The sequence below is a fragment of the Sus scrofa genome, chromosome 2 (assembly GCF_054392235.1).
Source record: "Sus scrofa isolate SSC_HxYL_T2T_F1_AM1 chromosome 2, Sscrofa_HxYL_maternal_Yorkshire_Landrace_v2.0, whole genome shotgun sequence".
In the NCBI taxonomy this organism is placed as follows: Eukaryota; Metazoa; Chordata; class Mammalia; order Artiodactyla; family Suidae; genus Sus; species Sus scrofa.
The window spans coordinates 98661656-98680415 of record NC_139384.1 but is presented as its reverse complement, the minus strand read 5'-3'; the positions used below and the strand labels follow the sequence as shown (position 1 = coordinate 98680415).

The window sequence follows — 18760 nt, the reverse complement described above, 5'->3', positions numbered from 1 at the left end:
GGTAGCTATTGGTGGAATACTTTGCTTTCTTCAAAGTAAGCTTGTGTTGTTTTTTGAAAAAGAACATTGAAAATGGTGAAGTAATCATGTGTACCATGGTAATAGGAATACATAGTTGGTAATATGCAGTCAAAATCTTTAAGCAGCATCAAAACAGCTGTTTTAGTGAGTAAGATTTTCCTTACTGGCCTGTGTTGGGGAAGTAGAGTTGAGTGCTGGGGGTGGGGAGGATTTAAACCAATCACCTGATCATCCAGTGGAATTACAATTCGTTTTATTAACTAGTAATAATATAACACTTCTTTTGAGGAAGTTCCAGTGCTGGAGCTCCAGCTTGTCTGAAAACATGCTGTGCTAGAGCTCACAATGGCACTGAGACTAAATTCCTCAGGCATTACATCTGAAGTGAAATGGTCATTAGTGTCCATCCGCTCCTTGGCTTATCCTTGCCCATGTCCCTTTGGCCTTAACAAGTATTGTTCGGCTTCTCTCACCACCTCAAACTCCAAAAACTGAGGGAGAATTCTGAAGGTAGCATGTCTCTTGTCTTAACTTCCTGTGACTTTATGAGGAGAGTGTTTTCACCACTAGGTGTGTCCACCACACCAGATCCATAGTTTTGGGCAGGTATAGATTTCAGCTTCTCTCTTCCTTTCCCTTTATTCCTCTTTATGAATAATATGAATGCTCATACCAGGTACTAAGTTAGTTGAGTTCCAAGCTATTAAAAATTACCACTTATTCTATGGTTCTTTGGCAGTCCTCCAAAATGGCCCCTAGAGCGTTATTTTCTCTGCATTCACTGTGATGGAAGAGTAGCTTCCTCTACAGCGCCACTTAAGAAAATCTTGTAGCACTGGTATGAGTTTAAAAAATTAAATAGTACGTAAAGGTTTATAAAGAGAAGCGCTAGTTTCCTGTCTCATCTCTTCCATCATCTAGCCCCATCCCCACAGGCAACTGCTTTTAAAAATTCCAATGTTTATTTCTCTCGTATTTGCCTGCTTGTCTCTAACATGCTGTTATACTGCTAGTTCTTGATTAAAAGCTTTGGATATTAAATCCTTCATAGCAGAAAGTCAATTGATAGTGAACTTTCATGATTTCCACACTTCTTGCTCCCACCCATTCTCAATCATTTAGTCTTATAAATTTTTTCCATTGATTACCTCTGCAGTATTAAATGGGGCCCTAAGAATCTAATTGTATGTACTCTGGGTCTGTGTTAATCTATGACCAGTGTGTAGCTAGCCAGGCAGGTGTTCGGGAAGACCACCAATTACATTTTATTGGAGAGCATGTTATTGCAGAGTTTATTGTATGTAAGCTCTTTCTTTTTTCTTTCTTTCTTTTTCCTTTCTTTTTGGCTTTTTAGGGCTGCTCCCACCGCATATGGAGGTTCCCAGGCTGGGAGTAGAATTAGAGCTGCAGTTGCCGGCCAACACCACAGCCACAGCAATGTAGGATCCAAGCCATATCTGCGCCATACATCACAGCTCATGGCAACACCAGACGCTTAATCCACTGAGTGAGGCCGGGGATCGAACCTGCGCCCTCATGGATACTAGTCAGATTCGTCCACGATGGGAACTCCTGTAAACCTCTTTCTTCAGTTATTATTTGAGTAATTAAAAAAAATGACAGCAGATGGAGTTCCCGTCGTGGCGCAGTAGTTAACGTATCTGACTAGGAACCATGAGGTTGCGGGTTTGGTCCCTGCCCTTGCTTCAGTGGGTTAACAATCCAGCGTTGCTGTGAGCTGTGGTGTAGGTTGCAGACGCAGCTTGGATCCCGCGTTGCTGTGACTCTGGCGTAGGCCAGTGGCTACGGCTTTGATTCGACCCCTAGCCTGGGAACCTCCATATGCCGAGGGAGCGGCCCTAGAAATGGCAAAAAGACAAAAATAAATAAATAAAATTAAAAAATGACAGCTGCCTCTAACAATTAGGAAACATGTTTTATCACATAAAAAGCCTGGAGGCTGATTCCTGGATTCAGAGACGTATAATCAAGGAACCAGATTCTTGGGCTTTCCATCTGCTCTTCCCAGACAGTGTTGGCTTTGTTCTTAGGTTAACTGCCTTCCCAGTACTCAGATGACTCTTTAGGTCCAGGTGTCACTACAAACCACCTTATTCAAGAATATCCCTTCTTAGATGTCTTTTTGTGAGCGTACCTAGAAGCTTCCAGCAAACTTTCCCTGAGTATCTCATTAGCCAGAATTGCTTCCAAGGTCCCTTCCTAAGCAGACTGGCAAGGAGAATGGGATTGTGTTGATTATCTTCATGACGCTCACTGTGCTGTGCAGGAGAGGAGACGCTAGAACAACATCTGAGGTGTGTTAGGAAGGAGCAAGGAGTCCTTGGTGGATAGGCCGCCAGCAGTGTCTGTAACTGTCAGATTCTCAGGGGAAGGTGTTATCTGCCTTGTTTCTTTTATTTCTGCCCAGCTACTTTCTTTTGGAAAACTAAGTAGAAAGTAAGGGCATTGTCGGAAACCATAACTTTCTTTATAATCACTTTGCTGCAATACCTAATTGTACTTACGCATCTGAAAAGGATATTTGTAAGCTAGGCATTAAGTGAGGACTAGGAAAAGTATAATTATCTTTATTCCCTTGAGCTTGGTTGTGTTTGTTGGATCCACACCTTTGCACTTACTTGGAACAGAAGTTTATTGAGTAATCGCATAAATGTTTGCAAAACTATTGACTTCAAGAGTAATTTTTAAAAAGCATTATCATTGATTTTTTTTTTTAAACCAAAGCTATCCAAATGACAAATGTTAATTTTTCTCCCCTAGATCTGGAACTTATGTATCTCTTGGCAGATAGTTTTTTTTGTTTGTTTCACTTCAGTATTTCATGATCTTTTTTTCTTTTTTATTACACTGATGCCTGAGAGTTAAATATATTAATTCTTTGTCAATTTTTATGAGTTTGAATAAACTTTATTTCTAAAATAAAACCCTGATTTTACTCCATTTTCCTCAGGTCATCTTATACTTGTATTTTTCCAGTTTTCCACATCCATATTAAGTTATAGAGCTCATCATTGTGTATCGTACTTTTACAGAGTTTTAGCCTACAGTTAAGACCTTCAGAATTATTCTTATACCAGCTTCCTAGAATTATTTAATGAACCTTCTGGAAAGTACTTGAGTAACCTTTTCTTCTAGCATTAAGGTCATTTGAACTCATTATCTTGATTATTGATGTAAGAAATTACAAAGTAGATGATTCTCTAGGATTAAAGATGTGTGTGTCTTTGTGTGTGATTAGTTTTGTTTCTCTAAGCTGGTTTAAAGCACTTCATGCCAAAATCTATTTGCTTTTTAAAATTGATTTTTAGATTAATGTTTAGTTTCTTAGGAGAGTTACTTGGTGTTGTTATAATCTGTTTAAGAAGTAATACTGTAGTCATTGCTAAATAAGGCTTCAGTTTTGTATTATGTTTTTATATATATTTTCTAGTGACAGTAGTGCCCATAAAGATGGTAGAATGTACAGATCGACTTTCAGTGAGCTGTATTTACCTCAAAATTTTATCTTTTGATTCAGTTCCACATTTTATTTTCTGTTAACCATCCTGCCTGGTAGCACTGTCTTCTTTTCCGTCACCTGAACCAGAAACCCCGGGAGACTTAGATTCCTCTTTCATCTCCTCCATAAGGATTTCTTAATCTTGTTACTGTTGCCATCTTAGGCTGGATGATTTTAGTTGCAGGGAGCTGTCCTGTGCATGGTAGATGTTTAGCACCATCCCCTGACTTCTTCCCGCTAAAAACCCATAGCAAGCTCCCTTGGTTGTAACCACCAGAAATGTCTCCAGGCATGGTGAAATGTCCCCTAGGAGACTCACTCTGTTTTGATGAACCACTGCCCTGCATCCAAACTGGTACTTAATCTTACTGACTCTGCTTTCTAAATTTACCTTAATTCCTCTTCCTGTTTTCATTCCACTCCCTAACCTCCTAACCTTTTATTTATCTGTTTTGTAGTACTTGACATCCTTTATAAGGTTGTGACCAGTGTCCCTGTGCCCAGGGTAGTTGCCCTCCAGTCCATCCTCTTCAGGGCTCCCAAATTTCTCTTTCTAAAATGCAGAGCTGTTTCTCTCTCTAAGTAGTTTCCAGCAGATACCCTCATGAACTGGAGCCTCTCTTGATTTCTAGCCTCATTCTTCAAAGGGACTTACTGAGGTTCTTGCTGCACATGCCCTCTGACCCCTGCGCTGTGCTTTGTTTCAACTCTCCTTAGGCATCGATTTCTCCATCGTAGCCTTTACTCACTTATTTTCAGAGAATCAATCATGGTGAGGAATATTTGACTTTTTGTTTTTTAGGGCCTCACCCTCAGCATATGGAAGTTTCCAGGCTAGGGATCGAATCAGAGCTACAGCTGCCAGCCTACACCACAGCCACAGCAATGCAGGGTTCAAGCCATGTCTGTGACCTACACCACAGCTTACAGCAAAACCAGATCCTTAACCCACTGAGCGGGGCCAGGGATTGAACCTGCAACCTCATGGTTACTAGTCGGATTCGTTTCTGCTGTACCACAACAGGAACTCCAAGAACATTTTACTTTTTAACATATCTTTCTTCCCTCACCATATCAAACTTGTCAAGGACAAAGACCATCTCTCTGTTTTTTGCATGTTAGAGATACTCAGTAATGGTTTGAATCGTTTATTTGTATGCCATAGTTAGACATAGTAATATCCTCGTTAGTTCCAGGACTTCTATTCCCTGTATCAACTGTAAGATTATTTTCCTAGTCTTAATCAATCAGATGTTGATGGCTAGGCTTTTGACCACAGAAATCTTGAACTGTAACTTTCTTTAAGAAATCAGCCATTCAGAAGTGCTCTTGTGGCACAGCAGGTTAGGGATCCAGTGTTGTCACTGCAGCGGCTCCAGTTGCTGCCGTGGGCAGGTTTGATCCCTGGCCCAGGAGCTTCCACATGCCGTGGGCACAGCCAAAAAAGAAAGAAAGAAAGAAAGAAAAACGCAATCAGTTATTCAGAAAAGAATTCAGGAAAGCAGGGCATTTAGTTGATGTCAGATGTCAATTGTTTGTAAAATAACTAGTTTATCCAAAAGATTTTTATTCAGAATGGAATTAAATTGTGTGGAATAATTGTGCAGATTAATTACATTTTGTGAATTAGTATGGTGTGGAGAATTTTTATTGGACTGGAAACATTGTGTTTCCACTGAATAAGGATTTGATGATTGGTTCATATAAGCTTACAAAAGCAGTATTGTCTTAGCAGTTTTACTCTTGGAAAATAAATTTATTAGAACACATTCTTACAATTATCAGCTGACATGATCTAGACATTTACCTCCTGTCAAATGAAAAAAAAAAAAATTAAGTCAAAGAAGATGAGACTGGCCCATTTCTCTTCCTGACATGTCTTAATAAATAGAATTTTCTATGAATGAATTTCCCTGGGAATTGAAACTCACTACAGTCACTGATACCTAGAACTTTAATTAAAAGATGGGAAAAGAAAAAACGAAAGAAAGAAAAGCAGAGGTCGCAGGGCTTCTGGCATCAGCCAAATGTAGCATCAGTTTCACTGTGAAAGTCAAGGATTGAGGATGGGAAAGGGACTGAATAAAACCTACTCCTAATTCGCAAGAATTCTCCATTCTGGCATGACGCCTTGCCAGATTGTTAATAATTACGTGTTGAATGAGCCCATATGTAAGGGCAGTTAAACCAAAAGTGATGACTTTCTGCTCCATTTTTTAGGAAAGGGCCTGAAATGTATCACTCACTTCCTTTCACAAGAGATTCTTTCATTAGAACAGTAGTTATGGAGGTTTCCAAAAATAAAACTAGCAAGAGCCAGGTTACATATGGGGAAGGTACCTCCCTTTTGTAACAGCTCGCTAAGGGCTGAAGTAAATCATAGAAGACATGTGACACCCAGCCTGTCACATGTCATTGTGCCAAGACCAAGATTTGCCTTACCTCTTTGCTAATTTCTGTCTTTGCCGTACTCTCCTTTTCCTTCTTTAAATTTAAAATTGAAAAAATTAATTCTTTAAAATTAAAAAAGTTAAATTTATTTAATTTTAACATTAAATGATACCAGTTAAAATTCTCTTTAGACTCTTAAGCTGCTTTACTTAGGAGAGAAAGTTGTCATATAAATGAAAGAAGTAAGCTTTATTTGGACTAAAAAAAAATTAGTGGAAGTTGCCATTGTGGCCCAGCAGGTTACAAACCTGACTAGTGTCCATGAGGATGCAGGTTCAATCCCGGGCCTAACTCAGTGGGTTAAGGATCCGGTGTTGCCGTGAGCTGTGGTGTAGGTTGCAGACATGGCACAGATCCCGCCTTGCTGTGGCTCCAGTTGGATCTCTAGCCTGGGAATTTTGATATGTTGCAGGTATGGCCCAAAAAAAGAAAAAAAAAATTAGTAAATGTACTTTCCAAAAGAATTTTTACTAAAACTTGGAAATGTTTGCATTATGCTTCTCTTATATTCAGATCACCTCATGCTTTTTTTTTTTTTTTTTTGGACTGTAAAAGAATCTGTAATCATATTTTTGAATATTATATCTTTGAATCATTTTGGCTCTTGAAATTATAATTTTAAAAATCTCTTGTTTATCTTTAAGGCCTTACTTGATCTAAGTAACAGATACTGTGATGATGGGCTACTTGGCTACCTTGTTTTCCTTATACTTTTCAGTATAGTAGAGCTTATATTGAATGTAAACTTTCCCAGTAAATTACTTACCTGTTACCAGAATAATGTAGTTTTAAATGGGTAAAAACTTTTAACTTAGAGTCACACATAAGATACTTGTATTTTAACAGGATATAGTCAATTCTAATTACTTGCAGTGGTTGTGTTCTATAAAGGCACCACCAACACTAAATTAGTGAGTATCGAACCATTTTCCTGGGGGACATACAGGGTAGATTCCTGTGAGCCTCTGGTCACATTTTCATCAGCCAATCAATAAATAACCTTGTTTGATGTGTGTTTCTATTTAAAGACACCTTATTTAATATATATTGTTGATTCATTACCATTGACCTCATGGCCAAAAGCACTGTATGTAACTCATGGCTGAAGGAAGCTTATATAACGTTTTTTCCCCTTGAGGCACATCACCGACTTCTTACACCTGGGAACAGACAGCGCTCAGCACTATGCTTGGGGCCCATGTGAAGCAGTGAAAGCACCAACAAAAAGCACAAACATGCAAAAACCATGGTCTGAATTGATTGCAAACAGGACACTTGTTCATACCAAGAGAGCTGATATAAGAAGGCAGTGTTGCCTTGATCAATCTCTGGTGGACATGTGCATTTTAGGTCGCTGGAAAAGACCAAGCAAATACCTCAAGTATGGATTTGGAGGTTACAAATGCATTTTATTGAGTAAGCAAATTCGCAAATATAGCATCTTCTCAAATAATAAGGATTGACAGTAATTGTTTTAAAGAAGCTTGTGATTGAATACTTAAGAGTAGTCAAGTTTGAAAGTAAGTTTCCCTTACTTTCAAGTATGTGGGAGTTTTTGGTTGAGTGGAATCATCCTCATGGTTTTCATGTTCTGTTGTCCAGTGGAATAAAATTGGCTGCTTTCAGTCTCTCGTTTTGTTTTCTTCCCTCCAGGGAACAACCCATCTTCAGCACTCGAGCTCATGTCTTCCAGATTGACCCAAACACAAAGAAGAACTGGGTACCCACCAGCAAGCACGCAGTTACTGTGTCTTATTTCTATGACAGCACAAGAAACGTGTATAGGATAATCAGTTTAGACGGCTCAAAGGTAAGTTACATTTACTTTCAATTATCTTGCCGTTTTGCTTTATACAGCAAACACTGAAGCTTTATTCAAAGGATTTTTTTTCTTCATGAAAACAACATACTTTCTTTTGAGTTTTAAAAACTTTTTAAAAATCAAAATTAATCATTTTTGAGGTAACAATGTTTTCATCCACTAAATTACCTGAATTAACCCCCTGATATATATTGAGTCGCATGCCAAAATAGTGTACAAATTTGAAGTCAGTTTATTGGATAAATATTCATTGCATATCTGTTATGTCAGGCATTCTGCTAGATGCTAGGAATATCTAAACAGAATGGACGTAGTTTCTGCTCTTGGAGCATGCAGTCTAGTGAGGGAGTAGAATTCTTTTCACATATACTTCTGTAGTCTTAGTAGGCTATTCAGAATCCTGAGTCACATGAGGTCTTTCAATATTAAATTCAATATTCAGTAATAAAGCTGATATCCATTATTCAGAAGAGAAGCATATGGGCAAGATCTGTTTTAGGAAAGGCAGATAGTAAAATGTTGAAGGGCGTGGACTGTGCCTGCATTTGCATCTTAACTCGACCATCTACTAAATTTTGATTTGAGGACAATAATATGTTTACTTCTCGAGCTTCATTGCTCTCACCTCAGTACTGATGTTGTAAGGATTGAGTTGCTCTCTGCAAAGCACTTAGTTCAGTGCCCGATATATAATATACCCTTCAAAAGGGGAAAATTCCATTTTTTTCCCTCAATGAATTTTGAATAATACATGTGGATAAATACCTGGCATCAACTTCTAGCTATAGTGTATAGAAAGATCAGGCCTCCATTCTTCCCCTTCAAGCTTTCCTGATGCCACTAAGACCTTTGCATTCCTGGGAAATTTTTGCAGTTCGGTATAGAGTTAAGAGCACAGACTCTAGAGCCAGACGGTCTGGCCTGAATTTTTGCTTTAATACTTACTAGCTGTGTAACCTAGAGCAAGATATTTAATGTCTTCATGACTCAGTTTTCTCATCTGTAAAAAAGAACTAATAGGAATCATACATCATTAATACCATGAGATTATTATGAAGACGAAGTAGATTAATTTAGGCAAAAGCACATAAAGTATGTATAGTAATCATTATACAAACACTACTATTTTTATTGCATTATTAGGCTTTTAATTTTGTATTACCTAGTGGTTTGAGCAGAATAAAAGATAATTTAATGCTCAACTTCCAATCTTTTTTTTTCCTGTATGCTCGCTCCTTATCTCCTTAACTGGATTATAGGACCCTGGGGGCTGTTTGTACTTTATCATGTATATAAGTGACTAACATGTGTTTTTGAGTAATTGATCCTCTTTTCATTTTTACTCAGGATTTACAGGACTTGGGAAATAGCAATGGTTAATTTCCTTGAAGCTTGATTTAATGAGGAATAATTTTGCCACATTTGGTAACTGTTTATTGAAATTAACAGATATTAATTATTATAATCTCAGACCCTAGAGTGTTAATTTCTTTTCCTTCACTTGAACCTTCAGTTCTCTATAACTTGTATTTCTCTATTGGCCCAAGCCACAGATAAGATGTGGTTTTATTAGAGAGGACAGTTGCAGTTAAATGGTATGTAAAAGTCGTCCAATGTCCATTGTGATTAAATAATCTTCATGTGTTTTCCCTTCTGAAGCATTATGAACTATTGCTTCTGTCATTTCCATTTCTGAATATACTTTGCAGCTTGTAATTATTAGGCTCTTACATAACTCTTGTGGAAAGGGTTTTTTTGTTTGTTTGTTTCTTTTAACAAAATCTACTCTTTGTACCAGAGTTATGTTTTCTATCACATTTTCCATTTTCTAGTTACTTTTCTAAACTGATGCTATTAACTACTGCAGTTCCTTGCAAGAGTAGTTTTTTGGTAAGCAGTAGGTTTATTTGATGCAGCTAAATGAGTATTTTTCTCCTTCCCACTCTCCCTGCTCTTTCTGTGCAATATGATGAGTTGGAAAAACCTTAGGTGCCCCTGATTAGAAAACGTCCTTTTGTTCTCACTTGGGACCTTTACTGTGCATGTAAATTTTGCTTGAAGGTTCTCTAATCGTGCTGCAGAGACATCAGCAGGGCTAAGGGCCAAGATCAAGGCACTATGTATGATCGGTAATGACACAGCGTTTCTGCCTCTTTTCCTTGAAAAGACAAGAACTCTGTGATTGAGAGACATATTTATTTTAAAGAACTAATTTTTTTCTTTTAAATGACTTCATAGTAGCATTCTATTCAGAGAATTCTAATAAATAATTTTAAGTGTGGAATCATCATTTTATTTACTTATTTTTATTTATTTGTTTTTGTCCTTTTAGGGCCACACCTGCTGCATATGGAGGTTTCCAGGCTAGGGGTCAAATTGGAGCTGTAGCCGCCTGCTTAAACCACAGCCAGAGCAACACAGGCTCTAAGCTGCATCTGTGACCTACACCACAGCTCATGGCAATGCCAGATCCTTAACCCACTGAACGAGGCCAGGGATCCAACCTGTGTCCTCATGGGTACCAGTCAGAGTCTTCCGCTGAGCCATGATGGGAATTCCAAATCATCATTTTATAGTTTTATTCACTGATTAAAGAATCCTGAAACAAGTCATATGGAGGAAAGGAAGGTTTCAGAATGGGGATTAAAATGGAACTCTTAAACATTAAAAACAGAAAGTTAATTTGAAATAGCTAAACAGAAGGTCAGTGACGTGGGTCACTTCTCCTGCATGCCTTATAAAACCTGTGGCTGCCTCACTGTGTGAGAATTATGAGGATCAGCTGTAAAACGCTTTTCTCTCCTTGGAAACAGTCAGATCTCAGCTCAGATGTAGCCTAGGGAACACTCAAGGACAACCAGTTCTGAAGCAGTGCTTGCCGGCCCTTACCTTCCTGCCTCACAGTCTTTATCCTATCCTGGTCGGTGGTCTTCCCCACACTTAGCATTTCCTGAAATTTCATTGGTTAGCTGCTTGTTGACTTGTTCACTGACCAACTTTTCTTGCTATAGAATGTAACCCACAATTGTATTGCCTCTCGTTGTATCTCCAGTTCCTAGAATAGTGGGCTTGGCGTTTAATAGGTGCTCACACACACAGTTGCTATCCAAAAGATTCCTTTCCATTTGTTAATATATTCTTTGCCACTTAGTCCTTCATTTGATGTCAGCCCTGCATGTTAGAGCAGTTGTTAACTACATTTTATAGGATCTAAAATGACATGCTAGGAAAAACAGCTTTTGAACTGAAGGGTAAGGCAGTAAATTAGTATGTACATTTTGTCAGAGGTACAAATGCTTATTGAGAATAAGGGTTCTTATGTAACAACGGATAATATGTCTACTGTCTGAAAGAAAGCAAGGGACCACTCTCTGTCTGCTTGAGTAGGAAAAGTGTCATGCATTATTATAATTTCATCACTACCTAAATCGATCGTAAATATTTACATTGTACTGTTGTTCATGTGGTAAACAGACTTAGCTTTGTTCTGAAAATGTTTGGTTTTTATTCTGCATTTAATAGGTCATCAAATAACTGCTTATGGATTTGATAACATGTTTATTTTGATAATTATTGGAGTCAATTTGTAACCTCAGTTACAAGACTATTTAACTGAAAAACTGATTCTACTCTTTTACAGTGTTGGCAGAGGAAATGAGTATACTTTTAAGGAAACATGGTATAAGAATAGTTGAAATTTATTAAAGTCATCACCAAAGTTAATATTTAATAGTGTACTAAAATACGAGTTTTCTAGAGAGCTGTGTGTAACACAGAAATGATAGTGATTCTTTTTACCACAGTTTTATACTACTTTATACATAAAGAGGTAAAGTATGTATTTAAGGATTTTTGCTTTTCTCTTGAAACAAGGAAAACATACAAAATGATTACAAGTGTTTTCTGTGTTATAGTATGTTTCAGGTAAGTCGGCTTTGAGAAAGTTCTTTTTTTTTTCTTCCTTTTTTGGCTGCCTCACAGCATATGGAGTTCCTGGGCCAGGGATCAGATCTAAGCCTATAGTTGTGACCTAAGCTGTAGCTTTGGCAATGCCTCCTTAACCCACTCTGCCGTCCAGGGCTCCCAAGCCACTGCCAATCCCATTACACCACAGTGGGAACGCCTTTAAGAAAATTCCTAATGATGGCTTTTAGAAAGTAGTGGTCCATTGCTGTCTTCATTATGGAAAGATTCTTTAGAGAGACCTTGGTTTTATGTAAACAACTATTAAAACTTAACTTGCTCCCACTGAATATTATCCAAAATTAATAGATATTGATCCTAAATGTTCAAAGGGAAGACAACTGACCACATTAAAAACTTTAAATTTTTTTTTGCATCATGGGAAAACTTACTTTGCTTGCAAAGTGTTCAAATTTGTGATGGAGTGCTCCTATAGTTATAGTTCTATTATTACTATATTTCCATATTTTCACTTACAACATTGTAATCTGTTTATCTTTTATATTTAACGTTTTGGCTCAGTTGGAGTCCTAAATTTTTATGTAACTGAATAGTCCTGTGCTTAAATGCCTACCTACTAATATTTGGCTGGTTACTCATACTTGTTTTATTTTTCAGGCAATAATTAACAGCACCATCACCCCAAACATGACATTTACTAAAACATCTCAGAAGTTTGGCCAGTGGGCCGATAGCCGGGCAAATACTGTTTATGGACTGGGGTTCTCCTCTGAGCATCATCTTTCAAAAGTAAGTTAATCATAAGATCTGAGTGGAAATCTGCATCTTCAAGTCAGTCTTAAACATGTAATAGAAAATGGAGAGAATAAAATATAGGAGACATTTCTTTGATATTCTCAAAACAACTGTGGTGACTTTAGAGAAAGAAGTGAGAGATTCCTGGATTCCACTGTCCATTGGAAAATGTGTTATATACATTAAAAACAGTCACCACCCATTGAGAAAGGGTTGTGTGGTTAGCTGTCTGTAGAGTAGGAAATAAAAGGTAGGAATTATCACTGCAGAATGAACTTTGCTCAGGGCTTTGCACCCTTGGTTGGAGATGTCCTCTAAGATGGGCAGACACCAAGTGCTTCTGAATTGTGAAAACTCAAGCTGCTGATGCTTTAGCTTTCAGCCTTTTGACATCATAGCAGGCACGTTTAAATTACTGCATTGAGGGAACGTGGAGCTTTGTCTGGGTAAGAATTACTCTGAGCTCTCTGATACAATACAGAGTAAGAGCCAATAGGCACCATGAGTTCTTGGAACTGACCAAGTGAATTACTGTGGCCGGAAAGGCTGATAAAATACAGAGCATCACCAGGCTAAATACTGGAAATAAAACAGTTGTCCTGCATATAAGCAAAAGCCATGCAGTGTTCATACCAACAGCATCTTGAATTCTTGTGGATGCCACAGAAAATGAGTTTATAAGGAAAAGGAAACAATCTCAGAATAACATGGGATCAAGGAAATGAGGATTACTCACTTTTGCTCTTCACAGCTGATGCTAACCAGACTCAGAAATTTATGTTTAAACTTCTCCTTGCGAAGCATTCAGATAAAAGGATAATCCTACATTTGAAACACTTTAGGTATGATTTGGTATACATAGGATCCCATGTATACATAGGATTCCATGAGAGGAAGAGCAACCAGGCTCTTGTTAGATACACATTGTTAATGCTCATGTTTAAACTTAAGCTGTCTAGAGTTCCCATCTTGGCTCATCGATTAATGAACCGGATTAGCATCCATGAGGACTCGGGTTCGATCCCTGGCCTCGCTCAGCGGGTTAAGGATCTGGCGTTGCAGTAGGCTATGGTGTAGGTCGCAGAGACGTCTCGAATCCTGCATTGCTGTGGTTGTGGCGTGGGCCGGCGGCTATAGCTCCAATTGGACCTCTAGCCTGGGAACCTCCATATGCTGTGGGTACGGCCCTTAAAAAGATAAAAATAAATAAATAAATAAATAAACTGTCTATTATAGAAATCATTCAGATCCTTAAAAATCAGTTCTTTTAAAAAATCTTAAACTTTTTGTGAATGTTTATTGACATGAGGTTATAGATGGTTCGGTAGTTAGAATAATCTTTGTTTCCTTTTGTTTTAGTAGTAAACTTTCCTTAACACTATTGTTTTCAAGTACTTTTTAAAATTTTTTGATACAGATCAGAGTTGAAAGCTCAATTTTATGATTTTTTTTTTTTTTTTTTTTTTGGCCTCCTTGCGGCATATGGAGTCCCCAGACCAGGGATCAGATCTGAGCTGCAGTTGCAACCCAAGCTGCAGCTGCAGCAATGCCGGATCCTTAACCCACTGTGCCAGGCCAGAGATTGAACCTGTCTCCCAGCACTCCCAAGACGCTGCCAATCCTGTTGAGCCACAGAGGAAACTCCTCAATTTTACATTTTAACTTTTGTCGTGGTGTTTATAAGTCATTTTCTGTAAGATAATTAAAACAAGCAAGTGTTATCTGATTTCACTTCTCTGATAACCCATCATACTCTCTAAATACATTTCTTGAACAGTGGTAAAGCTATGATATTTAGACTTAGAGTATTTTGGCATAACTGGGACACAGCCATTCAGTTAAGCATTCTTAACTTGAACTCCATAAACAATCTCCTTAGGAAATTACACGTTTATTGTAATAGTTTTGTCATTATTCATAACCGTTTTAGAACTTTTATATTTTTGTCTTTTGTCCTTTTAAGGCTGCACCTGTGGCATATGGAGGTTCCCAGGCTAGGGGTTGAATTGGAGCTGCAGCTGCCAGCCTGCGCCACAGCCAGAGCAACACAGGATCTGAGCCACATCTGCGACCTACACCACAGCTCACGGCAACTCCTTAACCCACTGAGCGAGGCCAGAGATCGAACCTGCGTCCTCATGGATGCTAGTCAGGTTTGTTAACCACTGAGCCATGACACGAACTCCTAGAACTTCTCTTTTGAAATTGTCTATTAAAACCTATAGCAGGAGTTCCCGTCCTGGCGCAGTGGTTAACGAATCCGACTAGGAACCATGAGGTTGCGGGTTCGGTCCCTGCCCTTGCTCAGTGGGTTAACGATCCAGCGTTGCCGTGAGCTGTGGTGTAGGTTGCAGACGCGGCTCGGATCCTGTGTTGCAGTGGCTCTGGCGTAGGCCGGTGGCTGCAGCTCCGATTCAACCCCTAGCCTGGGAACCTCCATATGCCGCGGGAGCGGCCCAAGAAATAGCAACAACAACAACAACAAAAGACAAAAAAAAAAAAAAAAAACCTATAGCAAAAAAAATTAAAACTGTAATTACATTATGCTTGCTGAATTTCTTGACAACAAAGGAACTAAACTGTGGATTAATTTCTCAACCCTGTGTGATTTTTGAGCCTAAGTAATTTTAACTATAAATTAAGTTGTGTTTTTTGTTTTTACTCTGTCTTTCAAGTTACTGGGCAGATAGCTAATGTGGCAAAGAAATGGTTTATTACATGCTGTCAATTATATTGTCTCCTCTCATCTGATCTTTTTTCCTGAGAATGGCTTCTATATATAAAGAATTTTATTTTTCCTCTTTAACATATTCTTTTGTTCAAACTTCCTGGTATGAATCCTAGTATTGTGAGGGTGGATTGGCTATTAGGAAACAATGCATTAGCTCTTGGAGCCAAGTCTAGTTTATTTATTCACTAGGCTTGACTCCAAGAGCTTATGATTAGTCTCCTCAGAATGTTTTGGTCCAGAGATGACAAAATCATGACTTATTTTCCAAGCTACCTTGAAGACTAATGTTGGTGCTTTGTAGACTGTAAAGGACCAAATGAGTATATAGTCTTTTGTATAAAAGAAGCAAGCATGTAAATATTCTGGCTTGCTTTATCATTGAAAACCATACGGGAAACAAAAACATTATAAAGGTTTGGAGGAGGCTCTGAAAGCAGTTCTAGCCAAGGGCCTTTCAAAATACGACATCAGCAGCATAGAAAGAAACGTGTGGTCTCCTAAGGTTGATGTATGAGGAAAGTACCACCTATGCTTGGATCATGACAGTGCTAACCAGGGTGTATTTTGTTATCATGGAAACCTAAGCCTATAAAAATTGGCAATAACCTGGGTCTTTATGAAGTTGAGAAGAGTTTTAAACAGTAACTACTTTGGAACGCCAAATGAGTGTAAGGAAAACTTTGTGCACTACTTCAGTTTATATAAAGAGAAATTAACTCTGGTTTTGCTTTTATTTCATTTCCACCAATGTGAATTAGCCTTTTCAGCTCTGTATTCACATTTTTTTTTCTTTTATAGTAAACAGAGACTCTCTCCATTTAGAGAAGTATAATAATACAAATTCAGTCCCCTGAACTACAGTTTGTAGGGGAGATGGGGTAACAAGGTTTAAGGTAAGAAGGAAAGTTGTAATAATGACAGCTTTCATTTAGACCTTCCTCCGTCTCCCTGTGGCAGGCCAGGGTATCATGAACTCTTCTTTCCAAAGCTTTCTTTCCCAAGGTGGAAATGAAATCGAGGTTGGCTTATGGGGTTTGAGGAAGGAACTATAATTTCATATTTTTATTGCCAGCTTTAACAGGTGTTTTTAAGTTACACAGAAATTTTAGATTTTTTTTAAATTTAGTTATTTTGTAGTCTTATTTTCTCTGAGAACGGTGGCAGACTTGTTTCCACTTCCGGTGCATAATAGATACTGTTTGTGGCTATAATGTTTATTAGATTGCTATGGATCCCTAAGAATTAGCCTTTTTGTGCAGTAATTTAAAAAAATGTTTACTAATCTTAAAGGCCTTGGTGGGGGTCACACTTTTCCTTTCTGCTGCTGTGCATTAGCTGTCTAGGAAACTTTAGAAATGAAGTTTTAGTGATATCAGCGATAGTGGTAAATGCCTCTGTGTTGTTATTTGTATTTTTGAACATAAAATGCCTTCCTTAATACAAGGTTTTATATTCTGGAAAAGTTGAAACCATGCTCTAAATACAGAGCCGTTTAGGAATGATTACTTAAGAGATTTAATTTTCTCCATGATAAATAATACAGTGTGCCCGTTTTTACTAATTGCGCTCCCAACCTTGGTCTTCATAAAGTATATCTTAATAAGCAAGGAGGGACATAGGTAAGCTAGCTGACACCAGGTCCTAACTTAGTTGTTTTCATGATGTTTTTGAATGAGATTTGTTAGAATATGTCATAGTATACAAATGAATGTTCAATCTTGGGTTTGTTTTCCTGTCATTTTCATATGCCAGTAATTGATCTGAGGGCTAAGTTGCTCATACGAGTCACTTACTCAGGAAAATGGAAGAAAACTAAGATAAAAGCGGGCATTTCAACTTATTTTTATTTGGTTAATGTATATAGTCTTTATACATTCAGTTTGCAGAAAAATTTCAGGAATTTAAAGAAGCTGCTCGACTAGCCAAGGAGAAATCCCAAGAAAAGATGGAACTTACCAGTACCCCTTCACAGGTGGGTGTCTAATTTCTATCCTTATTTATAAGCTCTGTTCATTTTAGGTATCCTAAATAGTATTCTTTATGCCAGAAGTAAATTTGGAAAAATGATGGCAAAATTAAGGTGAGTTCCAAAGTGGACATAGAAATGCACCCTTCAGTTAATCCATACTAGTGGGGAAAGAGTTTTTTTTTCCTGTATGCCAATGTCTACAAGAATCTCTGGGTGAGGGGGGAATTAGTTTAGTAATTAAAACTTAGGTTTTTTAATGTATATACAATTTTAAAACATTTGTACATAAAGAGCATAGATTGGCCTATTGTGTACTGTGATGGTCAGGTACAGACACAGGAGAGGCTTGGGAAAACACAAGTTTATCAGACTCTAAGGTCCTAGAAATCAGAAGCAAGGCATATCTCTAGGGGTGTATATAAGAGATGCCTCGAGGAGGTCAGGAGGCAGAAAGCAGGGGTACAGGGGAACAAGGCTAGAGCCTATATGGGGGTTTCTGTGGGAATGACAGGTTTAGGATTGCCTAGTCTGAGTAATACCTGTGGGCTCTAAACTATAGGCCTGGTCCCTAGTTGGCAGGGACCCGGCCCTTAGATGCTTAAGGCAGAGGAATATTGCCCCCTGGGATGCAGGAGCCAGAAAAAGGAGGCGTGGCTCTGGTGTGGTTAATTAGCATATCAAAGACATGCTCCCACCTTAGCCCCTTGCTAACTCTAAGAACTGGCTTCTTTTAAGAAGTCAAAACATCACAATATAGAGAAAATAGGAATATATAAACAATACAGTTTGTTCTACCTGATTTTAAAGTGTACTTAAAGCTGGCACTTGGGACATTTACATCTCAGCAGTGAGACCCAAAGGTTATAGGTTTTATAAAAGTATCACCTTTTCCTTTAATAAGTTAATACCTGTTACTTGTCCATTGTAGTCTTTCTTCAACTGGAGATTAATTATGTCTCCAAATATAAGTCATTAAATAGTTACATTTCAGTGCTTTTATAAAGGTTTTAATATATATAATGTGACTCAGAATACCAATAATTTTTCAGCTTTTTCATAATAGACTTTTTAAAATTAATTTTCTTTTCAGTTATCATAAGAGTAAGGTTCAGCTTTGTGCTATATTCTTCTCTATAGTAATTGTTTTTGAAGTGTACTTGAAAGATTTTTCTAAAAGGAAGTATTGATGTTACAGATGTTTCTCTGGAGTAATGTTGGTAGTAGCTGATTTACATAAAACTTTGTTGAAGAAGTAAATAGGAATTGCCTTGGGATTTTTCACTAGCCAGACAATTGGAACATTTTAGAAAATATTTTGTTCTTCACCTTCCTCCCCACTCCCAGAACCCACCTCTATTTGGTAAACCCTACTGGTATAAAGAATTTGGGGGGCAGTTCCCGTCGTGGCTCAGTGGTTAACAAATCCGGCTAGGAACCATGAGGTTGCGGGTTTGATCCCTGGCCTCCATCAGTGGGTTAAGGAGTTGCTGTGAGCTGTGGTGTAAGTCACAGACTCAGCTTGGATCC

General features: G+C 38.1%; 1 protein-coding gene and 1 long non-coding RNA gene across 2 annotated transcripts in view; one reads left to right on the top strand and one right to left on the bottom strand.

Annotated features, from left to right (window-relative positions):
* HOMER1 (homer scaffold protein 1) overlaps positions 1-18760 on the top strand; it is a 128221-nt gene that overhangs the window by 39868 nt on the left and 69593 nt on the right. The window contains 3 exon segments of the mRNA NM_001243811.1: positions 7646-7802; positions 12396-12527; positions 17144-17236. Of these exon segments, the coding sequence (NP_001230740.1) occupies positions 7646-7802; positions 12396-12527; positions 17144-17236 (382 nt within the window).
* LOC146405605 (uncharacterized) lies at positions 341-5356 on the bottom strand. Its single transcript, XR_014838157.1, has 2 exons — positions 1858-5356; positions 341-1380 (listed from the first exon to the last, which is right to left on the bottom strand). It is a non-coding gene; the product is annotated as an uncharacterized LOC146405605 (long non-coding RNA).